The 15,501-nt window shown below is 38.9% G+C and overlaps 1 protein-coding gene across 5 annotated transcripts in view; it reads right to left on the bottom strand.

Moving 5' to 3' along the window:
* sorcs3a (sortilin related VPS10 domain containing receptor 3a) overlaps positions 1-15,501 on the bottom strand; it is a 300,196-nt gene that overhangs the window by 32,840 nt on the left and 251,855 nt on the right. For all 5 annotated transcript variants that reach the window (XM_077570516.1, XM_077570517.1, XM_077570515.1 and 2 more), the window contains 5 exons: positions 15,108-15,215; positions 10,025-10,142; positions 9,808-9,941; positions 4,582-4,695; positions 4,014-4,185 (listed from right to left, as the gene is read on the bottom strand). In XM_077570516.1, coding sequence (XP_077426642.1) covers positions 4,014-4,185; positions 4,582-4,695; positions 9,808-9,941; positions 10,025-10,142; positions 15,108-15,215 — 646 coding nt within the window. The remainder of the gene's footprint in view (positions 1-4,013; positions 4,186-4,581; positions 4,696-9,807; positions 9,942-10,024; positions 10,143-15,107; positions 15,216-15,501) is intronic.

Here is a 15,501-nt window from a genome sequence, read left to right as displayed (position 1 = left end):
CATTAATCATCACTTATCATCAGATCTCCTGACCTATGTTTGTCCTTGGCATTTCTTCATACTGTAGCATGCTGTTGTGTTAGAGACTGTATCTAAAGTTTGCCAATAGTAAGCCTTTAAGGAGGCTCTCTCAATATTCAACAATTGTACTTACACTCTATAGGTCACAGGGTGTACCAAAAAAACAACACACAAAAGTTCATTGTGCGCCGTTTTTCAACATTTGACTGCTTTTTACGTAGTTTTTACGTAGATGGACCTCAAGTTTTAGAAAATGAAGCAGTATATACTATATATAGTACATACTATCAGAGGTGGGCACTTCGGTCAGTAGTCAATTCCCAACACTGACACTTCGCCCAGTGTTTTCACATTTTCAGCAAATACTTTATGACGCGAAGCCTCGGAAAAATTCACAGAATGAGAAGGACCGTTTGACGAGTGATGGAAGTTCCTAACTGCCAGTTGCTGTCCAAGCATCCATATTACCGTTTTTTAGCGTAGTCTAAATTTTAAAGCTTTCTCCACGTACACAATAAACACATGATGTTACATCCAAAGACAGAGGGCGGGAAATGCAAACCCAAATCCAGAATGAAAAATATCGGTCTTGCATGATTATCCATTGTATGGTACATCAGATGACACTTTTCAAAAATAAATACGCCTATAGCCATTAATTTGAATAAGTCACATTATCTCAATTCTTGGAGCAATTGCCTGCCACCATGGAGAACCTGGGTTCAAATCCTGCTTGGACCACATTTTAGTACATTCGATGGTTCGATACCAATAACATATCACGAAATGGATTATAATTTCTCTGAAATGATTAAACCTCACCTTCTTTTTTTTTTATTTATCATTCATCTACAATTGATAATTTGTCATTTTTACCCAATTTGTCTTTCATTAACCTTTTTTTAAAACGTTTAAAATTTAATTTTCAATGACACGTTCACTCTGGCATTCAGCAAGACATCCTTCACTACCATTTCACAACACTTCAATGATGACATCAAGTCCGGTGAAGCTTAGACCGGTAACCAGGAGGCAATGGTTCAAATCCCACCTTAAACAGACTGCATTTCAAGTTCTCTTTTTATTCACTTATCACTTAACTATAATTATAAAATCTTTATTTTCACAAAATTCATCATTCAATTTACTTCATAAGCACATGCATTGAAATCTTAGAATTCAGCTAACAGCATTCAGCTTTTCAGCATTCCCACGCAATTTCAGCCAAAATATTTCTCTGTCTAGTTAAAAGGTGTTTGAGTCATAAATGGTTAATAAAAAGGCTATTGTAAAGATATCTTTGGACAAATGGGCTATCTAGAGCAGCTTTAAATATGACTCTAAATCATCAACAAAATGGCCATACAATACAATAAAATGCCTAGAGGCTGGATACAACTGAAAAAATTGTGGGATGATTCGGAAGCTTTTTCAATTTTGTTTAAATACTGGACTCTTTTTTTTTCTTTTTTTTTAATCATGATCTGTTTTTGTGGTTTGTGGTTTGTATTTGCTTTTGTCACATTGTCTTGTTTTCTTTTGGTTCATGTATTCTGTTGCTATTTTTTCTGTTAGTTTTTTATTTTATTTGATTGTTTCCATCTGAGGTGCGGCACGGTGGGTGAATGGTTAGCACGTCCGCCTCCCAGTCCAGAGGACGTGAGATCGAGTCCGGGCTTCGACCTTCCTGGGTGGAGTTTGCATGTTCTCCCCATGCTTGCGTGGGTTTTCTCCGGGTGCTCCGGTTTCCTTCCACATTCCAAAGACATGCATGGCAGGTTAATTGAACACTCTAAATTGTTCATCGGTGTGATTGTGAGTGTGGATGGTTGTTTGTCTCTGTGTGCCCTGCAATTGGCTGGCAATCAGTTCAGAGTGTACCCCGCCTACTGCCTGAAGCCAGCTGGGATAGGCTCAAGTGCCTCGTGTCCCTTGTGAGGACAAGCGGTTAAGAAATTGGATGGATGGATGTTTCCACCTGTGCTCATCAATCTGGTCCCTCGTGTCTTTGGATATGCTCCCTCAGCTATTTGTGTCTTATCCAGGTGCTCTTCATCTCATCAGTTTGCTTGCACACAGTGCTTGTATTCAGGCCCCGTCTTGATGGAAGCAAAGCCAACTTTGTTCCTCAAACAAATCTCATACACACAGAAGCATTTCAAGACTTGTGTGTGTCCAAAAGAAGACGCTGAGGACGTTAAACGGCTGTAATGTATATGCCAAGGATGGAGTGGCGCTGTAGCACAGCCACAGGGAGTAAACGGAAGGCGTAGAAAGAGAATCAGCGAAGAAGACAAACACTTTTGTTTCTAACTTTATTGCAATCTACAGACCAAACATGGCTTTGCATGTATCAAAACAACATGAAAAAAACGAACACAGGAGAAGTGACAATGTCGGGTGATTCAAGTACAACACTGTTGTTGAGCGTGGGAATAAAGAAGCAAAATATTTTGCTGCAAAAGCATAAGCAAGCTAAGGAGGCTGCGCAAAACGACTACGACACGGCTATCCGCCATTGTTGTTGACAGACTGACGTTTTGCGTGCAGTCACGCGAGAATTGGTGCATACGTCATCAATCTGCGACCATTACGTCATCATTCAATGAGTATCCTGCATATGGAGTCTAGACGGACGCGTACGGGGCGCGTCTTTCCACTCTGGAGTGAAGTTTAAAAAGTGATCGGTTTCAAGCTCTTTTAAACGGTAAGAAACTTGTGATACATTGAAACTGGCTTTTGTGTGGAAGGGGTCTTAGTTTGCTGGTTTCTTTCTTGTCTTTGTCAGTTTGTAGTGATGTGTCGGTCGTGAACGAACCGGCTCTGAGAGCCGGATCTTTGACGTGAACGACGGGAGCCGGCTCCTGACTGGGAGCCGCTTTTTTTTTTCTCTCTCTCTTTTTTTTTTTCTCTAAAGCCGCATTTGATTGGTGAGTATGTGTGTGTGACGTCTCTGTGTCTGCGCTCAGCGCTGAGCAGCAGAGGGGGGAGGGGCACACGACAGCACGCTGCAAGCAGTCACACACACTCGAACGCGAACGGGAGGGAAGAGACGAGAAAGAGGAGGAGAGCGCTTGTATAAACGGAAAGGTAAAAAAAAAACTGTTCATAAATGAGTGACAAGAGAAAACACAGCAATATATGGACACATTTCAATACAACAACTGACAAAGCTAAGGCAGAGTGTAAAGTCTGCAAGACTAAAATTTCATATCGGGGAGACTAGTGTGCATTGTTGCCACTTCAGTCCCATCTGAAAGAATCTTCTCAAAAGCAGGACAGATATTAACGGAGAGAAGAAATAGGATCAGCCCCTCAAAGTTGAGGCACTTGGCATTTCTGAATGTAAATCTAGACTGAAGAACACTGTTTTCTGGATGCAGATTTTTCCTTTTATATTTATTTTACACATTTTAATTTATATTTTGCTGTGCAATTCTGTTTGTCTGTTGTTTCACTTGAAAATTTTTATTTTTAAACCTTATTTAAGTTCATTTGTAAATAGTTAAATGCTTGTTTTGCACTTTCTATTTGAGTTTATAGTCGAGTTTATAAATAAAAGTGTATTTTATACAACAAACATTTGATCTAGTGCATTTTTTTACATTAGTAATTCATATTGCGCATAGTTTTAAATTGTTGTTGGTAATATATTTATTTAAGCGACAAAAAATCTAAAGAGCCATTTGGGAGCCGAAAGAGCCAGAAATAGCTCTTTTTAGTGAACCGAACCAAAAGAACCGGTTCCCTAAAAAGAGCCGGAATTTCCATCACTACTAAAATTATATATATATATATATTTTATATATACTGTATATTTTTTTTTTCTTCTTTTTTTTTTTCATATCAACCCCTCAATGGCACTGATAGTTTTGATTACAATGGATTACATAATATGTAACATACATGGTACTTAATGAATTAAAGACAGCTATGTCACTTGCTCTTTACCAGCTAAACCTCTGTGCTGTGCCTCGATCATGTGTTCTCACCTCATTTAGATGAACCAGGAAGGTAACATTAGCACCCAGGTTAGCAGTCAGTTTACCATCTTTCGTAGTCAGCAAAAGTCCGCTTGGAGGTTTCTTGGGACATTGTTGTCTTCGTGCTGTATACATTTCTTTTACTCCCTTGGTGCAGTTATTTAACACCACTTTGCGGTACCTTCAAAAAACACACAATTTGAAAATTCAATTGTGTTTTTTTATTTTGACATGCTTGCAGGCAGTCTGTAAAAACATCAGCATTGTGCAAATTGGATTGAGGTATAATGTGTTACACTACTTAAATCTCAGAGGTTATAGTTATTTTCAAAAACAAAACAAAGCAGCATGTTTAAATGGAATATTATGTGTTGTTTCAAAAAATGTATTGCAGTAGTTGGCATGTGCATTTTAATTCCTTTGCCTGTTGTTTATACAATAACAAAAGATAACAACATGCATTGTTCTTATGGTGTACAGTATGCTGTTTGGTGGAGTGCTGGTATATAATGATCCTTTACGAGGCTCTACAAAAAGCTAGCAATATGTAGAAAAAGGATAGTCAGGCTGTTCTGACCCTGTGCTGTTGAGGTAGTTCTGACTAAGACTGCAACTTTTGGAGGTTGAGGAGGGATTAAACCAAAAGGAAGGCCTGCAGTTCCCATTGCCGCGGTGCTCATATCCATAGTCACTGCCAGACAACAAAGTGCATACACAAGAGACATGATCAGTATCAATTTGCACTAAATTGTAATCTGGTTTCTATTTTGTAACAATTGATGAGCACTCTTGAATAGACTCACACCATTATTAAGTATTGATTTGAGCTGCTGTTGACAAATATGAAGCCCAATATGTGGAACACTATGTAGGGACACACATCTGGAGAGGAGTATGTCTCATTATAAGTATAATAATCTCTTACATGCCAGTTGCAAATGATTTACATGCCACAAAGCAATCTCACAATTTACCTAACCAGATAACCATGACCATGTAATTGATTTAGTAATTACAACAAACAAAAAGAAATATACAAAGGTAACAAGATTGTCAGGTCCATACCTTTAGCTTTGGAGCTACTCCAACTACAAAGTCCTACCATAATTGCTTCATTAGCAATACTTATTGCACTATTGCATCAGTCCTACATCTTGCTTTATTGAAGCAAGACTGGCAAGTGTCATAACATTACACCTGCACCTACAGTTTGCAGCTGCTGTGCATACTGTAGATCCTTACTGGTAAAAGTTCTATTAACATCATTATTTAATATTCAAACATATTTGTGAATGCAGCTTTAAGCCAGATGTGGCTCAAGCTGAAAAATAAACCTGGCAAAAGAGACTCATAAAATGAGAGTAATTGTCAATTTCAAAAGAAATACTTGAAAAGACTGTCTCAATGAAGCTATTCCTAATTAAAAATATTTATCTTATAGTTGTCACCCAATACTGAGACATGTTCCCTGATCAGGCAAGGTAAGAAATCTTTTGAATCTTTGGGCCGTTTTGCTGTGTGCTTAAGCCTCTTTAAGTCCCCCTCTCCGCCCTTGGCACTTTTTAGATTAGGAGCACTTTCAGGACTAAAATGATTTATGAATAGCTTTTATCAAGGATCAATTCAGAATTGTAGGCGTGCACCCCAAAACTTTAATCTGGCCTTTACCAATTGCATCACACGATTATTTATGAAGACAGGCACATGAAATACAGTATGGGAGCCTTTTTTCACTTGTCTAGTTTGGGGGAAAAATACTGCATACAGCACTATATGAACAAGGTATTTAATGGTCAAACTGACAAATGTTACTGTTTCTTGCAAATATTCTCTCTCTATATATATTTTTAAATGTATGCCTGCAACAAGTTCCAAAAAAGCTAGGAGAGGGGCACCAAAAGACTGGCAAAGTTGAGCAATGCACAAAACAAACAAACAAAAACGTTGGTTTCATTCCACAAGTTAAGGAAGGAAATGGGTGTGTCATAAATGGGTATAAAAGGATCATCGCAGAAGGTCTTACGTACAACATACAAGGGATTCATAATACCATCAAAAGAGAATCTGGACAAACTCTGCATATAAGTGGCTGAAAAAAGTGACTGAAAATCAATACTGAATGCCACTGACTTTTGATACCTCAGGCGGCACTGTATTAAAAGCCAACATCATATTGGGCTTAGTTAACACAGTTCGTTGCTACATCTACAAATGCAAGTTACTGTAAAACTTTACCATTCAAAGAGAAAGCCATTAATGTATGTCAGTAACAACCAGAAACGCTACAAGCTTCTCTGGGCCAAGCTCATCTGAGATGGGGAAAAATGCTTAAAGGTACATACAGCCTAGGTTTTGTAGCAACATATGCTGCAATGTTTTTCAGGGACATCCCTGCTTATTCCAGCAAGACAATGCCAAGCCACATGTTTCAACAGTGTGGCTCCGTTGTCATCGTCATATCTTGTTGCGCCAAAACGTCACCCATTGTAAGGCAATACTACTTTAATTCAATAAGGTCTTGATCAGTGCGATGAGGATCCAAATGGCAATCTCAAAGTCTGTGTTTCATTATTTTGTGTTTCTCCACATGGGCTGGTGTCAAGCCTCCATTTGTGAAGATTGTCTCTTGTTTTGCCTTGAAACCAATAGTACAGGAGTGCCCAAGTCGGGTCCTTGAGAGCCCCTATCCAGCCTGTTTTCCATGTTTCGCTCCTCCAACACACCTGTTTTAGATCAGAATCGTTATCCGGGTTCTGCAAAGCTCGCTAATGAGCTCATAATTTGATGCGGGTGTGATGGATTAGGGAGACATGGAAAACAGGCTGGATAGGGCACCTGGGCACCTCTGCTATTGCATGAGGTCAAAGACCAGTTGATTTTGTCTGCGTTTGCTTTGTTCACACCTGTCCAACGTAATCGGAAGGGAATGCAAAATAGAGTTTGATTAAATCAATCTAAAGGTAGTAGTAGTGGTAGGAAAATGAAGCATCATGAACCACTTGTGATGTATTTTTAGTCCTTTCGATGTTGCTTTTGGTTTAAAGATGCAGTGGAAATTTAGGGTGTATTCAGACCAGAAAAGTCCTTTAGTCCGCTTGTTTGGACCAAAAATTCCGACATGCACAATAGGTTCGGATCAGCATGGGAAACAAACTCTGGTCCATTTAAAGCGGACCAAACAGTGCAGGTCTGAATACACCCTTAATCAATTTTCATTTCACTAGTCTTTATCTTTAAACCAAGAGAACCATCTAGATGAGTAAAAACCTATTGCACATGGTTAATGAAGCTTCATTTTCTCATCACTACTTTCTAGTGCTGGGGTAGGCAACCCTGTTCCTCGAGAGCCACATTCCTGCATGTTTTAGATGTCTCCCTCTAACACAGGTGAGGATTGTTATCAGGGTTCTCTATAGAGATTGCTGATCTGATCATTTGAATCACCTGTGTTGGAGGAGGGATACATCTAAATCATGGAGGACTGCCGCTCTCTAAGACCAGGGTTGGCTAATCCTGTTCTAGAGGGAAAGCACCTAGTCAAAAGGGTGAGGTTTCACAGTAACCCGTTCCTGGGTAAGTAGAAGATTTGTTACATGAAATGAGTAACTAAGTTTGCAGTTACTAGTTATGGTATGAAATGTTCACAATCCTTAGGAATAGTGCTGATAGATAGAGCTAGAGGTTTGTTCTATATTTTAAATGTCAGCCACTGGGAAAATGGGTAGATGTTGGCATTTTTATATTCAGAATTTTTGTATTCTATTCTGATACTGTCACCATTACGTATGTATTGGGAGTGTTGGCACCGAAGAACTCTCTCTGAACGTTTATGGTAAGACTTGGACTTTATGGTGGGTTGTGTTGGATAGCATAGATGGGGTTTTTTTTCAATTTGGGGGGGGGGGGGGGGGGGGTGGGGGGCTGTTTTTGTATTCTTGTGAAACCAACACAAATAAATTAGAAAGAAAGAAAGAAAGAAAAATATATATAATTAAAAAATGACCAACCCCCCCCCCCCCCCACACACACACACACACAAGGAAAGACCTAAGTTGGCCCAGAAATAATATAGTGCTGACTTAATGCTTAATGCTGATTAGTTTTGCCAGAAACAATTCTTAGCTCATTTTGTCACTACAAAAAATATTTACACCACACTATAAGGCTGGTGTAGCCCTTGTCTGTGTTGTTATGAAACAAAAAGGAATACCATTAAATATTTACATACAAATTGAAATTAACTTCCAAACTCCTTTCCCATCATTTAATTGGAACAATAACAAACATCACATTTTATTCTGACACTGGAGTCAAACATTATTAGCATGTTGTTGGAAACATTTTAAAATGTAGCACATTATTTGAAAAACCCTAACCCTGTAAATATTGAGAGAGAAAAAAAGGCTGGAAATGAACTGCTCACTTTGTATTTAAGTGTGCTTTAATGACACTGAGTGTCGTTACTATTTATCAATACAAACAGTTTTCTTGCTTCATCTTGTAGTATTTGTTGCAGTATTTCCAGAGCTGCAACACACAAATATGATAGCATAGAACAGAACAGTTGACTGATCATCAAGTTATATTGTCTTCTCTTTAATTGTACAGTTTTACACAGTTTTTAAAATCTACCTGTTCTTTAAAGCAAAATTCAGATTTCTGTCAAGTGCAGTCTGCCCTCAAAAAGTATTCCAACCGCCTTTGTTTTCTTGTGATGTTGTAGCTGAGTGAACATCATATAAATTGTAGGCCTTGGTCAGAAAGGTGACCAGGAAGTTAATGGTCATTCTGGCTGAGGTTGAGTAGAGAGAATTTTTAGGACTTCTGATTGCTCTGATTAACAGCAGTTAAGATATTAAGGTCTTTATTTAATTTGTGCCAAACAGACAATAGCACTGTGCAATTCAGTTTGTACATTTGAACTCGGACGTGGTAAAAAACAGAGAGGAGTAAATGCAAATGAAATAATTTTGCACACACAATGTGATTTATAAAACCGGAGACAAATTGTATTTGCTTCTGTGTCTTTAAATGCTAAACTTTACGCCTTCTGGAACCACATCTAACTACTGGCACAGGTAGTGTAACGAGATTTTGTTTAATTTGATCGAAGAGCAGGCAAACTGATTCTTAACTTCTCAGGCATGCGTGGTGTATGTCATGGTATTTCATTCATACTGTAAATATGACATCAGCATGCATCATGCCCTCTGAATCATTGCAGGAATCAATTAATTGAACCCATCATTTTTATCATCTTTTATTTTATATTTCTTAAAATCATCTCACTGACTGGGGCACAGCTATGGAGGGCGGGTTGTATGGGGGTTGTCACACAGATTGTACGTGTCGTACAATCTGTGTGGAAGGTGGTCTCCAAGTGCCAATTTACAGATCTCCCTAGTCAACTTTACATCATCCACCTGTGGAGGTCTGCTTGTAGTTCCTTATAAACATATTTTACGTGCCTCAAACAACCGCAAGACTCACGCAAATCAGCGTCATTTGCTGCCATGCCTCTCACACATGGCATTTAACAGGAATGAGAGGAAGCAATTCGATTGACGGGTGAAACAAGTTGTCTCATGTAAAATACCCTTTTTTTAAATGTGTATTATTATTATTTTTATAAATGTGCCATGTTGCACTGGTTTATATGGGTGTGCAAAACTACCAAAACTTGGGGTAGTCTGCTCCTGCACAGATTTACACAACATCTTGCGCAAGAGTAGAGCCCTTAAATATAGTGCTTCTCAATGTGAACTGAATATGATATAGAACATGTTTTTATGGTTCAGCTTACCATTCAAAATCATGTGCTCTGCAAATACAGGACTCAGCAGAGAGGATTCTTGAGTAGTCCTTACCGAGCATGCAGTAGTTCCCTGGCCTGCGTTTCATGTAAATCTGTTTTTGTCCCATAACACATGGCTCACCCTGAAAAGGAAGAACAATTTTTTTAAGTGATGACTGTGCCACAGTATGCACCGCAACATCGAGAAGAATGTGTTTTTTCTTACCTGATTGTGCAAGTGCCATGTTTGGTAATCCTCCTCAGTACATTTCCTACTAAAGATCGATTTGTAGTCTATTTTGATGAGCTGCCATTCCGAGCGGTGGCTGAAGTGTCCAAAAAATCTGAAGAACAATGCATAAAATTATGGCTACTTTAAAAACCCTTGACATTTAAATGTTGAGCGAGGGGGTTAAAGTAAAGTAAAGTAAAGTAAAGTAGCTATTTTAGGAAAAGCTATAACATTTACACGGAAATCCACATGCATGACATTATTTCACATAACGGTGGGCTATTTATTAATACAAAGCAACATTTGTCCCCTAACTTTAACCCATTCAGACCCACATTTTTTTCTGCTGGGCATATTTTTGCTGATTTTGTCACTTTTCCCACATAAGAACAACATGGAATTTTTTTAGAGAGGTTATCTCATGTTTTTATTTGTTATAGTGGACGCCAGGATAGTATGGCTGTAACGTGTAGTAAACTTAACAAGTTTTATGTAACATTTTTAACATGAACATCATGATTGTGATTGGTTAGCTAGGATCCAATCATGAACCAGAAGTGTTGACATTATGCAAATTATGCGTTTTATTGGTGTAGACACGCAAATATGTCATGTCTACTGCAATCATCTATGGGTTTGAAGGGGTTTTACGGTAAAATAACAGTATTGGTTGGTATAAGGGAAACATGAAACCAATGATTCATAGATGAAAATGAAAACTAAAAAAATGTGGACCTAGAAAAGCATCCATGGTTTGTACTTAAACGTGAAATTTGTTTTCTGCATTTGACCCATCCACTGAGGGAGCAGTGAGCAGCAGCAAGGGCTTGCGCTCGTTTGGTAATCTAACCGCCCAATTCCAACCCGTTATGCTGAGTGTCAGGCAGAGAGGGAAATGGGTCCCATTTTTATATTCTTTGGTATGACCCGGACAGGGATTGAACCCACAACCTCCCAGTGTCAGGGAGAACACTCTACCACTAGCCCACTGAGCTGGTGGATGAGTGGCTAGCTCAGTGGTTGTGGGTTTGAATCCAAATCCGGTGTTAGTTTGCATGTTCTCAAATATGATACGATATACTTTTATTTTCCCCGTGGGGAACTTTTTCCTGGACTCCGTCCAGCTGCAGTTTACAGTAAGGAAAAAAACAACAGAATAGAAAGAGATAAAATCAAAATTAAATAAGAAGTGTAGCAGTAGTTTACAGTGAGAAAAACAACAGAATAGAGAGAGATAATTAAAATAAATAATACACACACACTCCTATAGATATATATTGCACCACTTAGTTAATGTCGGTTATTAAGTAATTTGATGGATGTCGGCAGGAATGAGTTCTTGTAGCGGTTCAGCCTGGTTCTGGGGGCCCTGAATCTCCTGCCGGAAGGCAGTAGCTGGAACTCATGATGCAGAATGTGCCAGTCTGGTGACGGACTGCTCATAAAGCATCTGTAGGGAAGGATGATTCCCGACCCCCATGATCTTCATGGCAGTCCGCACCAGACCGGCAATCTGTGACCTTGACTGCACAGTCAGGTTGCCGTACCAGGCCGCAATGCCGTATCTGATGATACTTTCCAATGCAGCCCGGTAGAACAACAGCATGATCCTCTGCTCCACTCCATAGACCCTCAGTCTGCGTAGGAAATAGAGACGCTGTTGGAGTTTGGAGCAGAGACCAACGTGTACCCTCCAGCTGAGTGTGTTGTCAATGTGGACCCCCAGATACCTGTATGAACCCACCTGGCTGATGTGATTGCCTTTAATGACGACTGGCCCGTGGTCACCCACAGTTTTTGGATCAAATATCACCTCCTCTGTCTTCCCCACATTGAGCACAAGATGATTCCGGTCACACCACTGGACAAATTTCTCTATTTCTGAGAAATAGTCCAGTGGGCTACCGCCGGCCTGCAGCAAGCTGACGATAGCTGTGTCATCAGAGAATGCTTGCGTGGGTCTCCTTCCTCCCACATTTCAAAATTATGCTTCTTAATTTTAGACTCTACATTGTATTGCTTTGCTGTTAATGTTATATGTTATTTATGTTGTGTTTTCTGTAAGCGCTTTGTGACAGCTAAGGCTGTTTGAAAGCGCTTGCAATTGGCTGGTGACCAGTCCAGAGCGTACGCTATCTCGTGCCCAAAGTCAGCTGGCATACGCTCCAGCTTATCTGTAACCGTCACAAAGACAATTAATATTCAGTACAGTACAAAATACTTGGTTTTATTATTGACAGTTCCCTCACTTTCATTCCCTATATTCAAAGTCTGGTTAATAAGTTTAAAGTTAGATTTGGCTACTTTTCGACAATCAAGACTTCATTATCTTTTAAAGCCAAAAGATAACTTGTAGCCCCAACAATCTCTCATATCCATCTCAAACTTAACATTATGTATTCATTATTCCCTTCATTACTCCCGTGTTGGCTGGTTGTCTCTTTCTTCAACCCGTTTTATTCACTGCCACGTTCATTTACAATACAATCTATTTGCAGTTTTATTCACAGGATCGCTTCCTCTTGTCAGTCCCAAAAGTAAGAGGTATACACTATACTCTATGCTGTATAATTTAATAGATTTTTTAAATCAGGCATATAATACCTCAAGGGAAAAGGCAATTTGCTGTATTATTTCCTTTGACTGGAATAAGATGCAAAATGAGCTTAGTGTTAGATAATGGGTCTCTGCAAACTATTTTTAATAGCCTTGGTGGTTGTAATTGTTTCATCTCGAGACATCTGATTTTACAGTATATGGGCTCTATTTTCGTAGACTGGCACACGTCCGCTCGACGTAAAAATGAGCACATCTCAATTTTTGTGACTGTGAAGCCACACAAACACAATCCTCCGCTGTTTGGGGCTGTTTTGTTCCTACCTGCTCATTTCGGCAAACACAGCTGCCCCAGCGCATCTGGCAATTTGGTAACAGAAAGTAGACGGCGCTCAACCTTAAGGGGGGCACATCTCAATTTTTGTGCCAGGGCAAGTGTTAGCCTTGTGCGTTCATCAGCGCATTGCCAGTTTGGTCTCAAAAAGTAGACTACATTTTAGACTGCCTAAAAGCAGGCCTAGTTTGCAGTGTAGATGATCAAAATACATTTTTTGGTGCATTTGAAGGAGGTGCAGGCAGATAGACACGAGCATGGTGGATGTCATCGTATTTCATTCATAAATATGGCAACAGTGTGGGACAATCCCTCATCATAATTGTAAAAATCAATTCATTGAACAAATTTCCATCATGATTATTTTAGAGATATTTTAATAGAACATTTGTGCGTCACAACCCGGGGGATGAGGGTAGATGGGGCGCCATGTCAAACACGGCCCGCGGTCCAGACCGTCTTGATTTCAATGCAAATGAAGGATGCCAACCCCATTGGTCGTGAGTCCGTGAAAATTTCATCCTATAATAGCGCACAATTGCGAGCTGCAGCCGTCAACTAAATTACCAAAAAAGAAAAAAAAAGAAAGAAAACTCCAGCCTTGCTTACAATTATAGACTGCACTTTGTGCTGGACTTGCAACGGGAACAAAAATAGGGCCCTATGTGTTTTGATGTTGTGTAAATGTATTGTATTAAGGACATCATATGCCGTCTCTCTCTCTCTCTCTCTGTCTCTCTCTCTTTTTTTTCCTGGTTAAATAAAGGCAAAAAACATGGATAGAATGGAAAATTAATACAACAAACATAATGGTGGCAGTCAAACTGAGACCCTTGCCTAGGTCAAACTGTGTTTTGGATAAGTGCCAGAATTATGCATTACAGTGCAAATTATGATCAAAAGATAATGATATGACTCAAGCTACACGCAAAATGTGATCAAATTTCATGCTAACAGTAGTCGCTCGTGGAGAAATAACCTCCTCGTTTGGGTGAAGTAGTTACACATATGGAGGAAATGTGAGCACTATCACTGTTAAACCAATGAGGCAAGATTCTGGATTTTCCATGCAGTACGTACATGCAAATGCTGAAAACAGAGTTTTAGTTAATTTTGGAGTTGTACAAATTGTACAAAACAAATTCCACAAGCAATCCAGGTACAGTTATTCACATTAAAAAACAAAGACAAGTGTAAATACCTCTATATTTAGAGATGCATCCATTGATTTAAAAATACCATTGACATTTGAATTGTTTTTATAAGTATCTGGTTTAAAAAATATATATATATAAATATGTTGTGCTTTCTGTGGTACATTGAATTTTTTTTATGCCATTGAAAGTAGGGATGCACGATAATATCCATGGCTGATCATTATCGGCAATTATTAACCCTTTTGACGTCATACAGATAAAGCAGATGAAGAAATTGTAGGTTTCATGAACATGGACCACGTTGGTCCATCTGTTGTGGTTGTGGCTCAAGTTGCGCCCAACTCCTCAACCCCTCTCCTCTCCTATGGCAGAGTTGCATATTTGTGACGTCATAATGCGCGCAAGCTCGTGTTCACAGAAGATGCATCATGGCGACATGGCGGTCGCCAGTGTGGGCTTTCTTTACGGTCTCTCCCCAAAATGTTACTCTCACAGTTTTTTGTTGCATTTTTATAACATGACTGTTTTGTTTTGGCAAACTCAAAAAGAGTTACTGGTTGTCTTTGAAGCAGAAAAATCTATAAAATTCAGTCTTATGGTGCTTCACACAATGTTTACATGTATTTGTATATATATATATACACATGTATAGGAGGACTCAAAAAGTATATTTGTATTCAAGTTAATTTTGCAAACAGTTATCGGCTTATAAGTAGTCAACATCAGCACTTTCTAAATTACTGGTTTATTGGTATCGGTTGAAAATAGCATTATTGTGCATCCCTAATTAAAAGTGTAACAAATTTCCTAAATGACCCTTAACATGCCATTTGAAAATGCTGCCTTAAAAGACTAAATCCTGGCGTGCCCATAAGTATCATACAGCCCCTTGTTCTCTTTGAAGTGCTGCAAAAACTGAGATAATCTCACATGTGCAAAATGTTTTTTAACTTTGAACATCACAACACATCCTGAAAAAAGTAAGCATTTCAAACATAATGTTTGCAGTTAGGGAATTTGTTTGACTTACGTCATAATCTGATTCTCTGCCCCAGCTTCTACCAAAACGCCGTCCACGAACAGAGGCACAGAGGAAAAGCTGTGTTGGGTCCATTGCCTCCCTTCGTCAAAGCTGACCCTGTGTATGTGTGTCAAAACGCATTCCCATCACAAACCCAGCAACAGCAATGACACGGAAACAGACACTCTCTATTAGAGCTTGGTCATAGGAGAGGATTAAGGTGATCACAAATCACAGTCACTAGCTAGTCTCAGCAGACAAGACTCAACCTCTGTGTAATTAGCAGTAACAAATTTAAGTAATTATATTATATATATTATATATTATATATTAAGTATTATAATTGTCTGATTATTAAATTAAATACCATTAAATACACTTTTTTTTTTTCATCAGAAAACAT

The sequence above is a fragment of the Vanacampus margaritifer genome, chromosome 7 (assembly GCF_051991255.1).
Source record: "Vanacampus margaritifer isolate UIUO_Vmar chromosome 7, RoL_Vmar_1.0, whole genome shotgun sequence".
Lineage (NCBI taxonomy): Eukaryota > Metazoa > Chordata > Actinopteri > Syngnathiformes > Syngnathidae > Vanacampus > Vanacampus margaritifer.
This window is presented reverse-complemented; position numbering and strand designations above follow the sequence as displayed.